A 15,366-nucleotide genomic window follows, 5' to 3' on the forward strand; every position below is an offset into this window, starting at 1 on the left:
TGGGTCCCGGTCGACCGCGGGCAGTCTCAGGCCCAGCGAACGCGAAACACGGTGGCGCGCCGGCCGGCCGGCCGACGTCGACGCCCGATTTGAACTGTGGCGCCGGCGCGGCCGCGGCCGGCCGGGCGCCAAGCCGCCAACGGTCGGGCGCCAACGGTCGGGCGCCGCCAGCGTAGGCACACAGAGAAAAAGTAGTGCTGTTTAACTGAGCGGAAACGGCGTGGATTTTGCGAATCATTTTATTTAATGAAAACTAAGCTTATCAAGTATAACCAGTCCAAGGTCTTCCCATTACCTCTAAGTCTATTATTTAAGCATATGTTTAAAAACCATTAGAAACCATTAGGGTACCAATTGGGAACTAATAGATACCCGGTCCATACTCAAAACACACTTGAAACCATTAGAGACCATCAAGGTAGAAACACTTTTGAAGCATACTTGTCACACATCTGGAAACAGGGCTGCAAAATGGTGGATTTATGACTCTAACTCCGACTCTGACTCAAAAATTGACTCCAGCTCCGACTACGGTTCGGACTTTGCTTTTATTCATCTCATGAAATAAAAGTTATTGCCATATAAGTATGTTTTTCTTGCCTAAAACGACCCTTGAATGCTTTGCAAATGCATTTTTCATTTCGACACCAGTTGAAATGGAATGGGAGACACCATTTCAAAACAGATTTGATTTGCTTTTCCATTTGGGAACTATTTCGACACCAATTGAGATCAAATAGGAAAACCATTGTCCATTTCATATCAAATAGGAATATATCTTCCAAATGGAAACCATTTCAATAACAATTGGGATTAAATAAGACACGCATTATCAGATAAAATTCTATTTCGAAACCACTTGAACAATTTAGATCAAATAGGAATATCTCCCGACTCCCAAATGGAAACCATTTCAAAACCAATTGGGATGAAATGGGACAAACCATTTGGGATGAAATGGTTTTCTTCCGTTTGGAGACCAATTGGACACCAATTGGGATCAAATGGGAAAAACCATTTGAGATCAAATGGGAAAAACCATTAGATACCAATTGGGATCAAATGGGACACACCATTTGGGATGAAATGGTTTTATTCCATTTGGAACCAATTGGTATCAAATGGAAAGCACCATTTCAGACCAATTGGGAAGTTACCAATTGGAAACATCTCTATACCAATTGGGGACATACCATTTGGGATCAAATGGAAAGCACCATTTCAGACCAATTGGGAAATTTCCAATTGGAAACCGTTTCGATACCAATTGGGGACATACCATTTGGGATGAAATGGTTTTATTCCATTTGGAGACCAATTGGACACCAATTGGGATCAAATGTGAAAAACCATTTGAGATCAAATGGGAATTTCTTCCATATGGAAACCATTTAGATACCAACTGGGATCAAATGGGACACACCATTTGGAATGAAATGGTTTTATTCCATTTGGAACCAATTGGAATCAAATGGAAAACACAATTTGAAATCAAATGGGATTTATTTTCCATTAGGAAACCATTTCAAAACCAATTGGGATCAAATGGAAAACACCATTTCAGACCAATTGGGAAATTACCAATTGGAAACCATTTCGATACCAATTGGGATCAAATGGGACACACCATTTGGAATGAAATGGTTTTCTTCCATTTGGAACCAATTGGGATCAAATGGAAAACACCATTTGAAATCAAATGGGATTTATTTTCCATTAGGAAACCATTTCAAAACCAATTGGGACCAAATGGAAAACACCATTTCAGACCAATTGGGAAATTACCAATTGGAAACCATTTCAAATGGTCATGAAAACCATTAGAACCTATTTCAAACCATTTGACACATTTGAAACCAATTGGTAAATCCTAATGGTTTCAAATGGTATTTTTTACTGGGTGGAGAGGAAAGATGAGTGAGCAAGGGATTTGAGAGATAGGTAAAGAGACAGGGGAGAAATGAGATTTTATTGCTCGGCTCCTAATAACACTTCCTAAAATAAAATATAATTGGCCGTAATTATCGAATAAGAATCATTGTCAATTGAACGTCTGATTCGCTTACATTAATCGACAATCCGCCCTATGTTTGACATGTTTGCAGTTTGCACCAAAGCCAGCTTGCAGGCTATAGCCTATACATCGAGGCAGTGGAGGTATACATATACTATACATCCCGGTGAATTCCTGCATATAGCCGAGACCTCCGGCGGTCTTTTCCCACGATCAGCCGGATTTCAAAGTCGTGTATTTTTCGTCCATGGCAGGCGGCCGGCGCAATCTCGGGGAAAGAGGCGCTCCAGTAACAAAAGCACGAGCAGATCGCCCAAATGCCGGTGGCCGCGATAATTTCTCTAGTTTCTGAAGAATTTTCGGGACCCATGCTCTTTTCATACTGGATCGCGTGTGCCTTACAGAAACTGAAAAGTTCTTCCTATATCAAAAATATAGAAAATAATCTTTTGTTATAAAAAGGTTTTATTTTCTTTGCTGATCATTTTGAACATAAAAAATCATAAATCCATTGCAAAAAAAAAAGTTCGTGAAAGTGAACTATTTCCTTTAAAGGGATTATCAGGGTTTAAAAATTGAAAGGAATCGGCATAAATTTCCAATCAATGAACTCCCCAGACTCTGCCGATTCTAACGATATGCATAAAATGTAAATCGGTACCAAAATTTGCGAGATATAGCCGTTTCAAAATTGACAAAATTGTACTTACTTACGCAAAACAAGTACTTGGGCGGCCAAGTTGGCCCATCGCTAAAATGTAAACAAAGAGCAGCCTTGGGAAATTTCGCCAAGGCCGCCGCACCGCACTGGCGATTTCCACAAGACGGGCCTTGTCTGTTTTGTTTTTGTCTGTTGTTTTTAGCAAGATTACTTTACTACTCAGGTTGGTTCACTAGGGAAAAAAAGGCGCCGTAGTTACGTCACGGATTTGGTAGCAATCTGGTAGCAATTTTTGCAGACATCAATGGCGCACGTGTTGTTTGATTGTCGCCAATCCTATTTTACTGCACTATTTTGTTATTTCACTGCAATGTATTTTACATTACATTTGAAAATTAAAATAAAGAAATATTCGTAACCCAGCAAGTCAGTTATTCTTTGAGGCAGCACTCTGTCAGCATTGAGCCTTCAGAATGTGTCATTTGATAGACTTTCCCACATTATCTACTCTTGTGGAAAACTTTCTTAAGTCATCAAAAATGTATGCACATATGAATAATTAGAACTTCATATTCAAAGTTTTATAGAAATAAAATTTCACATTACATTATCATAAGGCTACCTGTCCATTTCATCCAACCAATTAAATATTTATCCAGCAGAAGGGAGGTACCTCTGAGAAGGTACTGATATCTCTTATCTACACCAATATTTCAGAAAAATGACAGAGACTGAGAAGCTATGAAAACTTCAGCGTATGAAAGGGATGTTATGACTTATGTACATTGAAAAACATCATATAATGCTTTTGAACCATCTCATTCACCAGCACACATCAATCCGGCTCCTGGCTTCTGTCAAGGAAACATTCCAAAATAATGCATTATTTTATTTCATTGACCACCTTGCAAAAGACAAACAGCAAACACATCACCACCAAAAACAAAAAAAAAAGTCAACAGGTAGGTACCAGCTGATCTAGCCGTGCCCGTGCTGTGTCATGTGCCTTTGAAAAACTTTAGCAATCAGGGTTGAATAAACACCCCAAAGTTAGCCATTCATGCATGAACAAGTGCAAAATCTGGTCGAGCATTTTAATAAAAATGAAACAAACAGCATTGTAGGTTACAATTATAAAAAAGACAATTACAAAAAAAATAACAGCAGAGCTTACTCTACAAGGCATAACCATTAATTTTATAACTGACATCCAAATTCGCATCTCCGAAGTTTAACCCACCTACCAGCTACCTGCATATTTCTGCGCACATGTGCTGCGCAGTGTGCACAGTCACTACACATTACATAATTATGAGAATTAAAATAGTTTTGAACAATCAAACAAGTCAGGACTGGTATGCAGATTCACAAGTTCTCTCAACATCTTCAACTACCAACAATCAAGAGCACCTTGTGATCTCAGTAACTCCGCAGATCCATCTTCTGTTTTCCATTTTCAGTTTTCAATTGAAATATAAGTTCCATCTGGGAGACACATGTTGCATCATTATGTTTAAACAATTATTATGCTTGAACTTTTGGTTTTTCATGTGAACTTCACTTTAAAAGTTGATTCAATTTTTAAAGTTGATATAACTTGTATAATGCTACGATCACGGCGCACCAAATCACAGATAACTTGAAAATAACCAAGCAAAAGCCACATTCTTCAGCAAACTATGAGACCTATCTGATCCATGCTGCGTTGAAATAATTAACAATCGCCAAAATCAGTCAAAATATGACAATTAAATTAGTATAAACTTCATAAAACTTCTATTTGTGAGGCAATGCGCAACAGAAATGCGAGGGGATATGGTAGTAATCTGGTAGCAATTATGAAGGATTTCCCCTGTAGCTGATAAAAATCACAAGAAACAATTTTTTTAACGCAGAGGAAATCCTTCATTATGAGTTGCAAGGACCATTTGATTGGCCCATTTTGGTCAAATATAGGCCGATTGTTTCGATTTCAACCCCATTTATCGTAATGAGACGAATCCATTGGCTTAGTGGTACGTCTTTTGAACACATATAGGCCTTGGATTTCTCCTTAGCCTGCCTGAAACACACCATGATTAGGATGCATTGCTATGGGTGAAGGAAAATTCATGCGCCGTGATGACGTCACCGTAAAGGAATTCTGGAGCTCGTGAACGGGGGCTGGTTTTTAGGGCCTTGCAACAAGATTTCAGTGCTTGGCATTGGATTTGGATATGAACAAATTGAAGATTTGCTTTTCAATAAGACAGCAAGAGTTATCAACATTGCCAAAGTTATCATATGGGTGTGATTTGAATAGCTTGTTTGCTGATCATCAAAATCTTGATGTTAATATCATTTAAATGTCAACAATTTTCAAGGGTAAATTTGAGTGTTTTATTTCAATAAATTGAAATGTAAGTGCATCAGGCACAAGAGCTAAGTTTCAATCTGATTATTTTGTCAAGAGTGGTGATCATCTAATGTAATGTCTTGCGAGAAAGCTTACCTAAGTGACTGAAGAAAGCGCTACAGTTTTTCAAGATCTATGTTGATCTGTTTTTTCGAACAACAGGTCGTACAACATGATGTTGTGACATGACCTCTGTGCCCTGTACGTCTCCCCTGCTGCTGCAGCAGAGCCCCGGCTTCAACTATAGTTTGTTATGGGTGGGCTCTCCGTGAACGTCTTGGTGCGTTTCTACATATTGTTGCTGTGAAAGGACGGTACACGAAAAAATATGTAACTTGTATGTTTTTTATTGCCCTGGTACCTACTTAATGTATATTTTTGTTGTTTATGAGTGATTAATGAATATATTTTGAGGAAAATTGAGGCATTTCAGTTTTAGTTTGTGGAACAGAGCAGAAGAAGCTGCTGAGTGCGGATCATGCTTCAATTGAGATAATCATCCTCAGTTATCTACATATAAGCATGCTTTGTATGCTCCTTGCATTTTGCCAGCTTCTACTTGCTAGTCAAAGTTGTAAGAAGGGTAAGGGAGAACAATTGGTACACATGCCACCATGTGCAATCACCAAACGAATGAATGTGAGGGCCAAGTCCTTCACACGGCATGGATACTTATAGGTACTGCACTAATGTATAATGTTCATTATGTTCATATTAGCAACTCACCCAGGCAGCCTGCCTGGTGGTATTTCTGAGTGTAAAGATTTTGTAAGACTCACACTAATCAATAAGGTAAATTATATTGATATGTATGGATGAACAATGTGCAAAGGGGTCGCACGTGCCTGCTCAGTGCTCAGCCATGGATGCACGTGCCTTCTCAACAATGGGCGTGCTTGCAGACATCTCCATGGACGAACAATGTGCAAGGGGGGGGGGGCGTGCCTCCGCGGCCGCCTGTTGGCTCAGCCGCTGCTGCTGCTTGGCGCCGCTGCTGAGCGCTGCCAGAGACGCCGCTCGCTGCCGGAGCTGCCGGAACAGTCACCGGAGCTGCCGCCCGCTGCCGGAGCTGCGGGAGCCGGGCCCGCCGCCCATCTGTCAGGACCGCCGACGGCAGCACGCCCGTCGGTCAGGGTCTGTCAGTGCCGGCAGTGGACGCGCGCGGGTGCGGGCCGGGTACGGACGCGCGCGGGTGCGCGCCAGGTACGGGTGCGCGCCGGCTATGGACGCGCGCGCGCTTCCGTGCCGACGATGGGCGCGCGCGAGTGTATGCCGACCATGGCTGCCGCCCGCTGCCGGAGCTGCGGGAGCCGGACCCGCCGCCCGTCTACCGGGTCTGCCGGCCGCCGCGCGCCCGTCTGTCGGAGCCGCCGGCGGCAGCACGCCCGTCGGTCAGGGTCTGTCAGTGCCGGCTGTGGACGCGCGCGGGTGCGCGCCGGCTATGGATGCGCGCCGGTGCGTGCCGGGTACGAGCTCGCTTGGGTGCGCCCCGGCTGTGGACGCGCGCGGGTGCGCGCCGGGTACGGACGCGGCGCGCGCGCCGGCCATGGACGCGCGCGCGCTTGCGTGTCGACCAGGGACGCGCGCGCGTGCGTGCCGACGATGGGCGCGCGCGCGTGCATGCCGGCCATGGCCGCGCGCGTGCGCCCCAGCCATGGACGCGCGCTAATGCGCGCCGGCGATGGGCACGTACGTGCCTGCTCGGCAATGGATGAGCGACGAGTGTGCCTTCTCGGAAATGAGTATACATGCAGACATCTTCATGGATGGACGCTTTCAATATGTTAAATGTGTTGAGATGGATCTGAGTAAATTGGAGAGAAACTAGCCTAGGATAGTTTTAGTCCTGCTCAACTGGTTCTGCCAATAAGTACCAACACCACCTTGCTGCCAACTGCTTACCAAATACCGCATCTGTTGTACCCTTGCATGATGCATATGTACCTACATACAGAAAAAAATTACAGTCTGTTGAAATCTGAAAACATGCACTGCTGAGCACTGTGGATGAATCTGTATGAACCGTGTGGGCCCAGCGAAACCTTCTGGCCCAGGTTATAATTGACAGTGCATTAGGAATCAATCCTTGCGAAGAGAAAATAGATGATTGTGCTTTAGATGAGCATAATGAAGAAGCGTTCCTGAAGTTGAGTTAGTGGCTTTCCATCATCCATGCCAGATGGCCAAAACACACCATTTCAATACTGTCCCAAAAATATATTTCAAAACACTTATTGCATGGCTATACACACCAGCTTACTCGGTCACCACACTCAAACCAAGGCCATAGGGTAGTAGTATAGTAGGCGTCACACTTGTTTTTTGCAACCATGAACGAACGAAGAGAGGCGCTGTAGGTTAGGTTGTAGGTAAGGTTAGGTTTGGTTAGGTTTGGTTTGGTAAGGTTTGATGAGAAAGCATCTCTGGGTATAGCGCTTCTCCTTGGTTGCAAAAAGAAGTGTGACGCCTGCTTTATGACTACCCATATAAGTAGACTCAAACACAGTCTACTGATACAAACGTCACTGGTCTCAAGTCTGTGCTCAATGCACCAGCTGTACACTACTCACAATACGTCAGGACTCAACGTCAGCCACCAGTTTTCTACATCAAAATTCACATCAGGTTTTCGAAGTAACAATGTATGTGCCACTTCTGTACTTTGTGCTACAAACACAGAATAAATGATATCAGTCAGCAATGCATTGCTCATTGTCAGCCAAAGTCTGCAAAGTCAGTCCGCAGGCTTTGCAAGTAAGTGCAAAGTCTGCGGAGATCAGTTGCTATACACACCACCAATATCATGCTGCAATGTGCTCAAAACATGCCCATACACCAACAACAAAGCACAACCATGAAGCACCACTGATAACGCTTAACCTCAAAGCACACAACATGATAATTTATTTATTTTGAGTACCTACAGAAACAGAATGTCTCAAGGCCACTTGTGCTCACTCCTAAATCTGCCAGTCGCCCAGCCTTGAACATTGACATTATTTCATCTGAAATCTATTTTCTTTACTTGATCAAAGTTGATCTGCGTCATACATCTTACAACGGATGTCTCGAATTATTGGTAAGGTTCAGCACTTAGCATTAAAAATGACTAGATGGCCATGTTTGCGCGATAACTGTATAGATTCGATAGATGTTGTTGATGGGGCCATTAGTTTGGGTGTATGAGGTTACATTTTAATTTGTATGAGCTAGGTGAAGTTTGACATTTGGTTTTAATTGAACTGTATGGTATGCTGGTGCTGATTACCCGGGGTTGTTTGAGTCTTTCGGATGTTGGGCCCTTATGCACTCAAACTTAACATACACTACAATACCCTACCATACCCAGGATGGATGGATGGATACACGCGATAACTGTACGTTTCGATGGCTATTGTTCATGGGACCATTAGTTTGATGCATGAGGTTATATTTTTATTTGTATGAAAAAATATAACCTCAAAAAAAAGAAAACCGCCCGCATCGCACGCCCGACCACCGCCAATCGGAAACGCCGTAATACGCCACCGGAAACGCCGCTAAAAACCCTACCCTAACCTACAAATGTACATACCCTACCTCTACCCTACTCTACCCTACCCTACCCTACCCTACCCTACCCTACCCTACCCTACCCTACCCTACCCTACCCTACCCTACCCTACCCTACCCTACCCTACCCTACCCTACCCTACCCTACCCTACCCAACCCACACCCTACCTTACTCATAACCTACACGTAGTTACCCTTCTCATACTCGATTAAAGTAATGTACCAAATTTGAGCGCAATCGGCCCAGCCGTTCTTGAGATATAAAAGCGGCCCGCTGCACGTGCGCACGCGCTAACTGAGACTCTAGATGACTTGTGCCAGCCACCTTTCTAAATTGTTCCTAACGGTGTACAAAATTTGAGCGAAATCGGCCCAGCCGTTCTTGAGATGTATAAGTGGACCCCTCACGTGCGCACGTGCAATCGATCCACCCTACCTGACACAAATGACCATACATCACCAGGTTAGTGCCCCATCCACCCACAGTCCAAGTTTCAGCGCAATCGGCCCAGTAGTAGCTGAGTTATTCCTGGTACAATAATGTTCTGTTTACTGGTAGGCGCTTATTTTCAGTGTTTGGAATTCCCCTTTGCGGGCGGTGCATTGCAGCCCATGCTTTGATAGCTATTGCCAAAAGTTGAATGACTTGCCGGCCATAATAAGCCATCGATCGGATTTTGTCGAAAAAATACCGGTAACGTTAACAAAACACGGTCACATGCTTGAGTCATTTTCACGAAAATTTATTGACTTTTCGATAATATTTTGGGTGGATATTGGTCAGAAAAGAATGCTCTTTCCGAATATGTAGGTTTCATAGCCATTGGTCAGCGTTTTCAATACGTTTTGATGTTGTAAAGGACATCGCATTCCGCGCGAATCAAATTTTGAAATTAATTTTTCATTATTAAGGAAATGGTACGGATCATCAGTTTTTGTTTGCTATTATCTGATTACACATACAGTTGTCTGCAAAATGATACAACACCGATTTCATTCCGTCAAGCCGTTTTCCAGCGGCATCGGTTTTCTTTCTACAATGCCCGAAATCGGTCATTTTTTCACAACTGGGGGTGCTGTCTTGCACGTGACGCGTGCTATACGTTTTTCTTATACCGATTCGCTAGAACCATCTCTCCTCTATCCATCGGTGGCAACCCCACATCGCTACGCCAATCCGTTACCAAAATATAAGCCCAAGATGGGAGCACTGCACGGCGGTTTTCACCTGATCGCCGATTTGGCCGTTTCCTGTGTTAACCCTATGGCGCACGCGAGCGCGTGCTGACGGCGCACCCCTGGGCCAATCCGTCCCAAATTTTAATACAGTGGTCACATCAACCCACCGATTCGGCATGCCAAATTTCACGTCGATACGCGGCGCCTTTCAGGCGCAATAAGACACATAAGGCATGACAGTCGCAGGCACGCACGCACGCACGCACGCACGGACATGTTATAATTCATAATATAGATATAGATAGGTAACTTTGATTCAACACTAGTTCCATCCAAGCTTCTTCATTGCTTGAGCTATATCACTTTCAAGTTTAATTACTTGAACTAAGGATTCTTGAATTACACTCGGGATGAGCTTAGTTTGAAAGCACACAACACAATTTAATTATTTTGATAACCCACAGGATGTCTAGAAGCTACACGCACTGGCTACGAAGCCCACAAGTCTTGAACATTCAAATAGGAACAGCTTTGTATTTAAATTTTCTTCACTTGATAAACTGTGTTCTGCATCACAAATTTTACAATGCATGACTTGAATTATTGATAGGTTCAGCACATTGAACATCCAATTATGATAAATTCAATTCACCACTGTAGTTCCATCCAAGATTCTTCATGGCTATATATCACTGAAGTTTCATTACTAAGTCTTCCTGAGCCACATTCAAGATGAACTGTGGTTCGTTTCAAAAATAAAATAGAAAAAACATTGCTAGAAAAATGTTAGGTCGAAAAAATAAACAACAAATAGCTATAAATTGAAGAACACCAGTCAAGTAATGAACTCCTGTCGCTTGCCAGTTGCGCTAGATATTGGAGTGGAGACGTCAGAGAAAAAAAAGTCTTTAGATTTCTCCCATTTCCCCACGTAACGTTGAACGGCCGTTGCGGCCTTATCTGGTATGCGACGGCCTTATCTGGCATACAAAATATCTCTAGAAGTCTCTAGCTAGTGTTAAAGCCTATGGACTTATAGGGAAATGTATCCGAGTACTTGGTACTGCCTCCTCCAGGTACTGGCTGGCAGACGGATCAACTTTGGAGGCCCACCATTTGGAAATTAGAGAAGTATGCGCATCCGGCTGACCTTATCCTCACTTCTGTATGGAAATATGAAATTGCAAAATTCTACAATGCCTTAACCCTACCACTTACATTTGGAAATTAGGCAATTTTGAGACGAATGACTTCGGATTGGGGCCTCAGCCACCTTCTTCTACACGTTTCACTGAGTAACTCCGAAATTTCGGAAAAAACCCTGATAATACCTTTAACCATTACGGGAATCTGATGACGTCATCAGGCTTTCGAACGTCCGTTAAATGTTTGACTAAAACGTTTTGTAGCACGCGGTGGTATATGCTGCGTTGCGCGCAACAAATGCCGCACTTTTAAATAAAGTCGCTAGGAACAGCGGAGATCCCAAAAAGTAAACAAAAGTAAAAGTCTAATATCTTGAAAACCGGTGAATATTTTTCGGTGAAATTTGGTAGATATTCGTTTTCGCTCTTTCTGAACCGAGCGACATCACTTTCATGCCAATTCATAAACTTTTTTGAAGGTGGGAGGGTCCCTTTAACAACAAACAAGCCAACCCTTTTAGATAAATATCCTTCATATATCAGAACAACCTTCCTATTTACATATACCGTGCAGAAAACACACAACAGAGAAGTCAGTACGTCGCAGTCAAGGTACGCAAAAATAGTGACGCAAATATCTCAAGCTTGACAAGCTGCTTGTGACTCCACACCCAATGACGTCATTTTGAATTGCATCCGGGAGCTTTGCATGTGCTTCTCATGTGGGAGCAAATATTGGTACGTCATTTTGTGCGTCAAGAAATTTTCAAGACAAATTTTCAGAGCTCACGAGTATTACCAGTGGATGACCTTGAAAGCTACGCGATGTTTTGATGCGTGATTCTCAAAGCCAAGAAGGCTCGTCTTAGTTGTTTTGTTTATAACCTACAAACCTACGCATCGGTTTTTGCGATGATCATTGATCATCGATTGTGATGATCGGAAAAGTCACTTGTAAACAAAATGGGTAGTAGAAAATGTTGCAATTGCAAGCTTCTAAGACCACCTGAAACATTCATAATTCAAATTCGGATGCATTGGTCTGGAGGGCCTGGAGTGTCGCCACTCATACCAATCTTGCTTATACCTGACCTGCCATACCTACTTGTCCTATCATCGACAGGGAGCGCTCGCAACGCCCTGAAAGTCCTCACATCGTCTGATAGAAATGTTTATTTTTTTGTGTATATAAGCTCTGTTTCAGACAAGGCATACCATGCCTACTCACAGTGTAATTAATTGCACTGGCACCTAACCCATTCCCTATAAAAATACAAAACCACCAGAAATGTGGTCATCGTCAGTAGGTATAAAAATATGAACAGCCTCACTTACAACAAAAATAAGAAAACGTGCTACAAGGCCACACAACAAGGCACCAGATATAAACAACAAATATGAAGACCAGTAGGCATCACATAACCCACATCACATAAGTTGTACCCAAACTCAAGCTCGATGAGTTGCACGAATAACTTCCCTACTGGCGACTTCACATTTACAGCTCATCCTTTCCCTCCCCGCCCTCCGTCGCCAAACCCTCCCCACTCTCTCCCACCTCCCCATCGTCCCTCTTTCCAAAAGAGGCGTCCAACAGGTCACGTTCGATGCTCTCCACGAGCCGTCGCTGCACATCGGGATCATCTCCGAATATACTCTCCAGCACACTGAACACCCTGCGCCGCTCCTCGGGGAATCTGACCAGTGCCCGCCGGTAAAATCGCACAGTCTCGGACAGCACCTCCGGCCAAGGGGTGGGCTCAAAGCCGAGCTGCTCGCGGGCGCGCCGCCAGCTCACCGGACCGCGGTACACGGACGGAAAGAAGCGCGCCACGTTCTCACTGTTAACCTCCCGGGTCACCACACTGTGCACACCTAGCTCACGCGCTATCTCACCAAGAAGTTCCGCCAGACGGAAGTCGCGGTCCAGCGCCAGGTTGAACGCCTTCCCGTTGACTTCCTTGGAGCGGTTCAGCGCGGCTGTTAGCGCGCGTGCCACGTCCGAGACAAACACGTAACTAGTGCGGAGTGTGCGTACTGAGGGTGGGATGGGCACCGGTCGGCGAAGGACACCCGCATACTGCACCCAGAGCTGGTAGGCCCACCAGCGGCCCGTGGTGTCTCGCGGACCGAGCACGTCTGGCAGACGGAGCACCACGTGCGGCACGGCGCGCGCGCGCAGCACCTCCTCCGCCGACAGCTTGCCGTCGCCGTACGAGTCGCGGGAGGCCAAGTCGTGCCGCCGACGCCGGTCCGACGGACGTACTGCGGCCTCCTCGTGAGAGAGCACGCCCGTGCTCGGCTCACACACCTGGCGGCAAAGGTGGGAGGGAGAGAGGGAGTGCCAGGTAATACCGGTCAATCGGGGCCATGCACGACGAGAAAACATCAGTATGGGTCGCAGCTGGCTCATATAATTCAGTCAACGACGCCTAGTCGTAAAAGGATAAGATGTCAAAAATAGGTAGGTAGGCTCAAACGATCAGTGGTGCAAAGTTATAGGTACTTTTTGTTGAGCCGGTGAACGTGAATGTAGAAAGTGAACGCCTATCGAGAGGCAGTAGACAGTAACTAAAAATGACCTATTTATAGGACCACTGGCACTATCTCACCACTCACCTCATACACAGAGTCGGAGCTGATGAACACATAGTACTTCATCTTCTCTGCCAGCGCGTCCAGTGCCTGGCTCACGGCGTCGGCGTCATAGCCGCTGAAGTCTATGACAAAATCCCACTGAGTCACCTCCTTCTGGGCAGCCATCAGTTCCTCGCAGCCCAGCAGCGGGTTACCGCTCGGACAGCGGCGGCACGGCGTGTAGCGGTCACACCTGAGCTGGCGCACGTGCTGCAGCACGCGGTCACGCGCGTCGTAGCGCTCCGAGCCGCGGCTCACGACCGTCACGTTGTAGCGCCCTTTCTGGCGCAGTAGCGCCGTGACGCTCTCGGCGCCGATGAAACCGTTGCCGCCGAGAACGAGCACCTGCTGCGTGTGAGAGACATCCGAATCGGCTGCCGTCTGGCTGGTCAGTAGCAGGAGGACTGGCAGGAGCAGCAGCATGGCGGACAGCGCCCAGAGTCCTCATAAAACACAGGAGCGACCATGAGCATTGAACTACATAACACAAAAAGTTAGTGTAGCATTACTAGCCTAAAAAACAGCAATATTATTTATGAGAGAGAGAGAGAGAGAGAGAGAGAGAGAGAGAGAGAGAGAGAGAGAGAGAGAGAGAGAGAGAAAGAGAAAGAGAAAGAGAAAGAGAGAGAGATAGAGAGAGAGAGAGAGAGAGAGAGAGAGAGAGAGAGAGAGAGAGAGAGAGAGAGAGAGAGAGAGAGAGAGAGAGAGAGAGAGAGAGAGAGAGAGAGAGAGAGAGAGAGAGAGAGAGATGAAATTCAGAGGTAGTAGGTACCTAAGCCTAAGGTGAGAATGATGTGATGGAGAAATGAGAGGGGCAAAAGAAAAAGGAGGTGGTGAAGAAGAGAGAATTCATGGAGATGGGAGAGGTGGAGGAGAAAGGATAAAAGATGGTTGGACCATTGTTTCTGTATGGGTAATGAAGTCTGAACTCTGGTCAGACTGTCAGAGGACAGGGGATGAGGACTGAGGAGGAGAGGGAGCCGGGAGGGAGGGAGCTGGAGGGAGGGGGGAGAGAGAGAGAGAGAGAGAGAGAGAGAGAGAGAGAGAGAGAGAGAGAGAGAGAGAGAGAGAGAGAGAGAAGGGGGGAAGAGAGAAGGAAAGAGAGAGAGAGAGAGAGAGAGAGAGAGAGAGAGAGAGAGAGAGAGAGAGAGAGAGAGAGCTGTGAGTGCCCATTTACTTACCACTTAAATTTTGAGGACCAAAACGCCTTCCAGGCTTCCGCTGATCGACGCCCCAGCTTCTCCAAAGACAGCGCCGACTTGAGTGCCAAGGCAAGGGAACTAATCACTCCGACCTCAGTTGTCTAGAAAGCTAACAGACGCATGACTGAGCATTGAGCAAAGAAGTCGTGAAGAAACTAGATTTTCAGCACTCTCGCTCGTTCACCGAAACCGGTCTTCACCTTGGGTCTTCACACCCTGACCCGGCACGCTGAACGCTCCTAAGAAATATCGCTAAGGGTAGAACTTAGTATGACCGTGACTGGGGGTAGTATCCAAGGCCCTGTAGTATCTATCTAAGACACTTGCTTATTTTGGTTAGGCATGAATCACTACATATCCAGCAAGCACCCAACATATCAACACGATATCATTTACCTAAATACCAGACGATCAAAATTCAGAAATGCAAGAATTTTACTCGAAACATTTCCACTCTCGAAAAAGTTAAAGCTAATAATAATTTAGAGGTAGATTTCATTTCAATATTTTGATTCATATATGGTGCGACTGTTACAAATGTGATAAATATTTGCATAATTGAAAATTGTTTACGTAAAAG

The 15,366-nt window shown here is 45.1% G+C and overlaps 2 protein-coding genes across 2 annotated transcripts in view; both read right to left on the bottom strand.

The window, feature by feature from the left end:
• Nucleotides 1-11,526, bottom strand: part of LOC122366001 — a 28,459-nt gene extending 16,933 nt beyond the window's left edge. The window contains exon 1 of the mRNA XM_043337730.1: nt 11,509-11,526. The gene's annotated coding sequence lies outside the window, so the exon portion shown is untranslated. The remainder of the gene's footprint in view (nt 1-11,508) is intronic.
• A 576-nt stretch (nt 11,527-12,102) lies between these two features.
• On the bottom strand, nt 12,103-15,269 carry LOC122366007. The gene is made up of 3 exons (XM_043337737.1): nt 14,766-15,269; nt 13,567-14,027; nt 12,103-13,258 (listed from the first exon to the last, which is right to left on the bottom strand). The coding sequence occupies exons 2-3, from the start codon at nt 14,005-14,007 to the stop codon at nt 12,446-12,448; spliced, it is 1,254 nt and encodes a 417-aa protein (XP_043193672.1). The 5' UTR covers nt 14,008-14,027; nt 14,766-15,269; the 3' UTR covers nt 12,103-12,445.
• Nucleotides 15,270-15,366: the final 97 nt, after the last annotated feature.

This window comes from Amphibalanus amphitrite, unplaced genomic scaffold (genome assembly GCF_019059575.1).
Source record: "Amphibalanus amphitrite isolate SeventyFive unplaced genomic scaffold, NRLGWU_Aamphi_draft 000777F_arrow, whole genome shotgun sequence".
Classification (NCBI taxonomy): domain Eukaryota; kingdom Metazoa; phylum Arthropoda; class Thecostraca; order Balanomorpha; family Balanidae; genus Amphibalanus; species Amphibalanus amphitrite.

Coding starts and splice junctions, on each gene's coding strand:
- LOC122366007 (XM_043337737.1), bottom strand. CDS start 14,007: ATGCTGCTGCTCCTGCCAGTCCTCCTGCTACTGACCAGCCAGACGGCA. Junction 13,259..13,566: donor GCTCCGACTCTGTGTATGAG/GTGAGTGGTGAG, acceptor CTTTGCCGCCAG/GTGTGTGAGCCGAGCACGGG.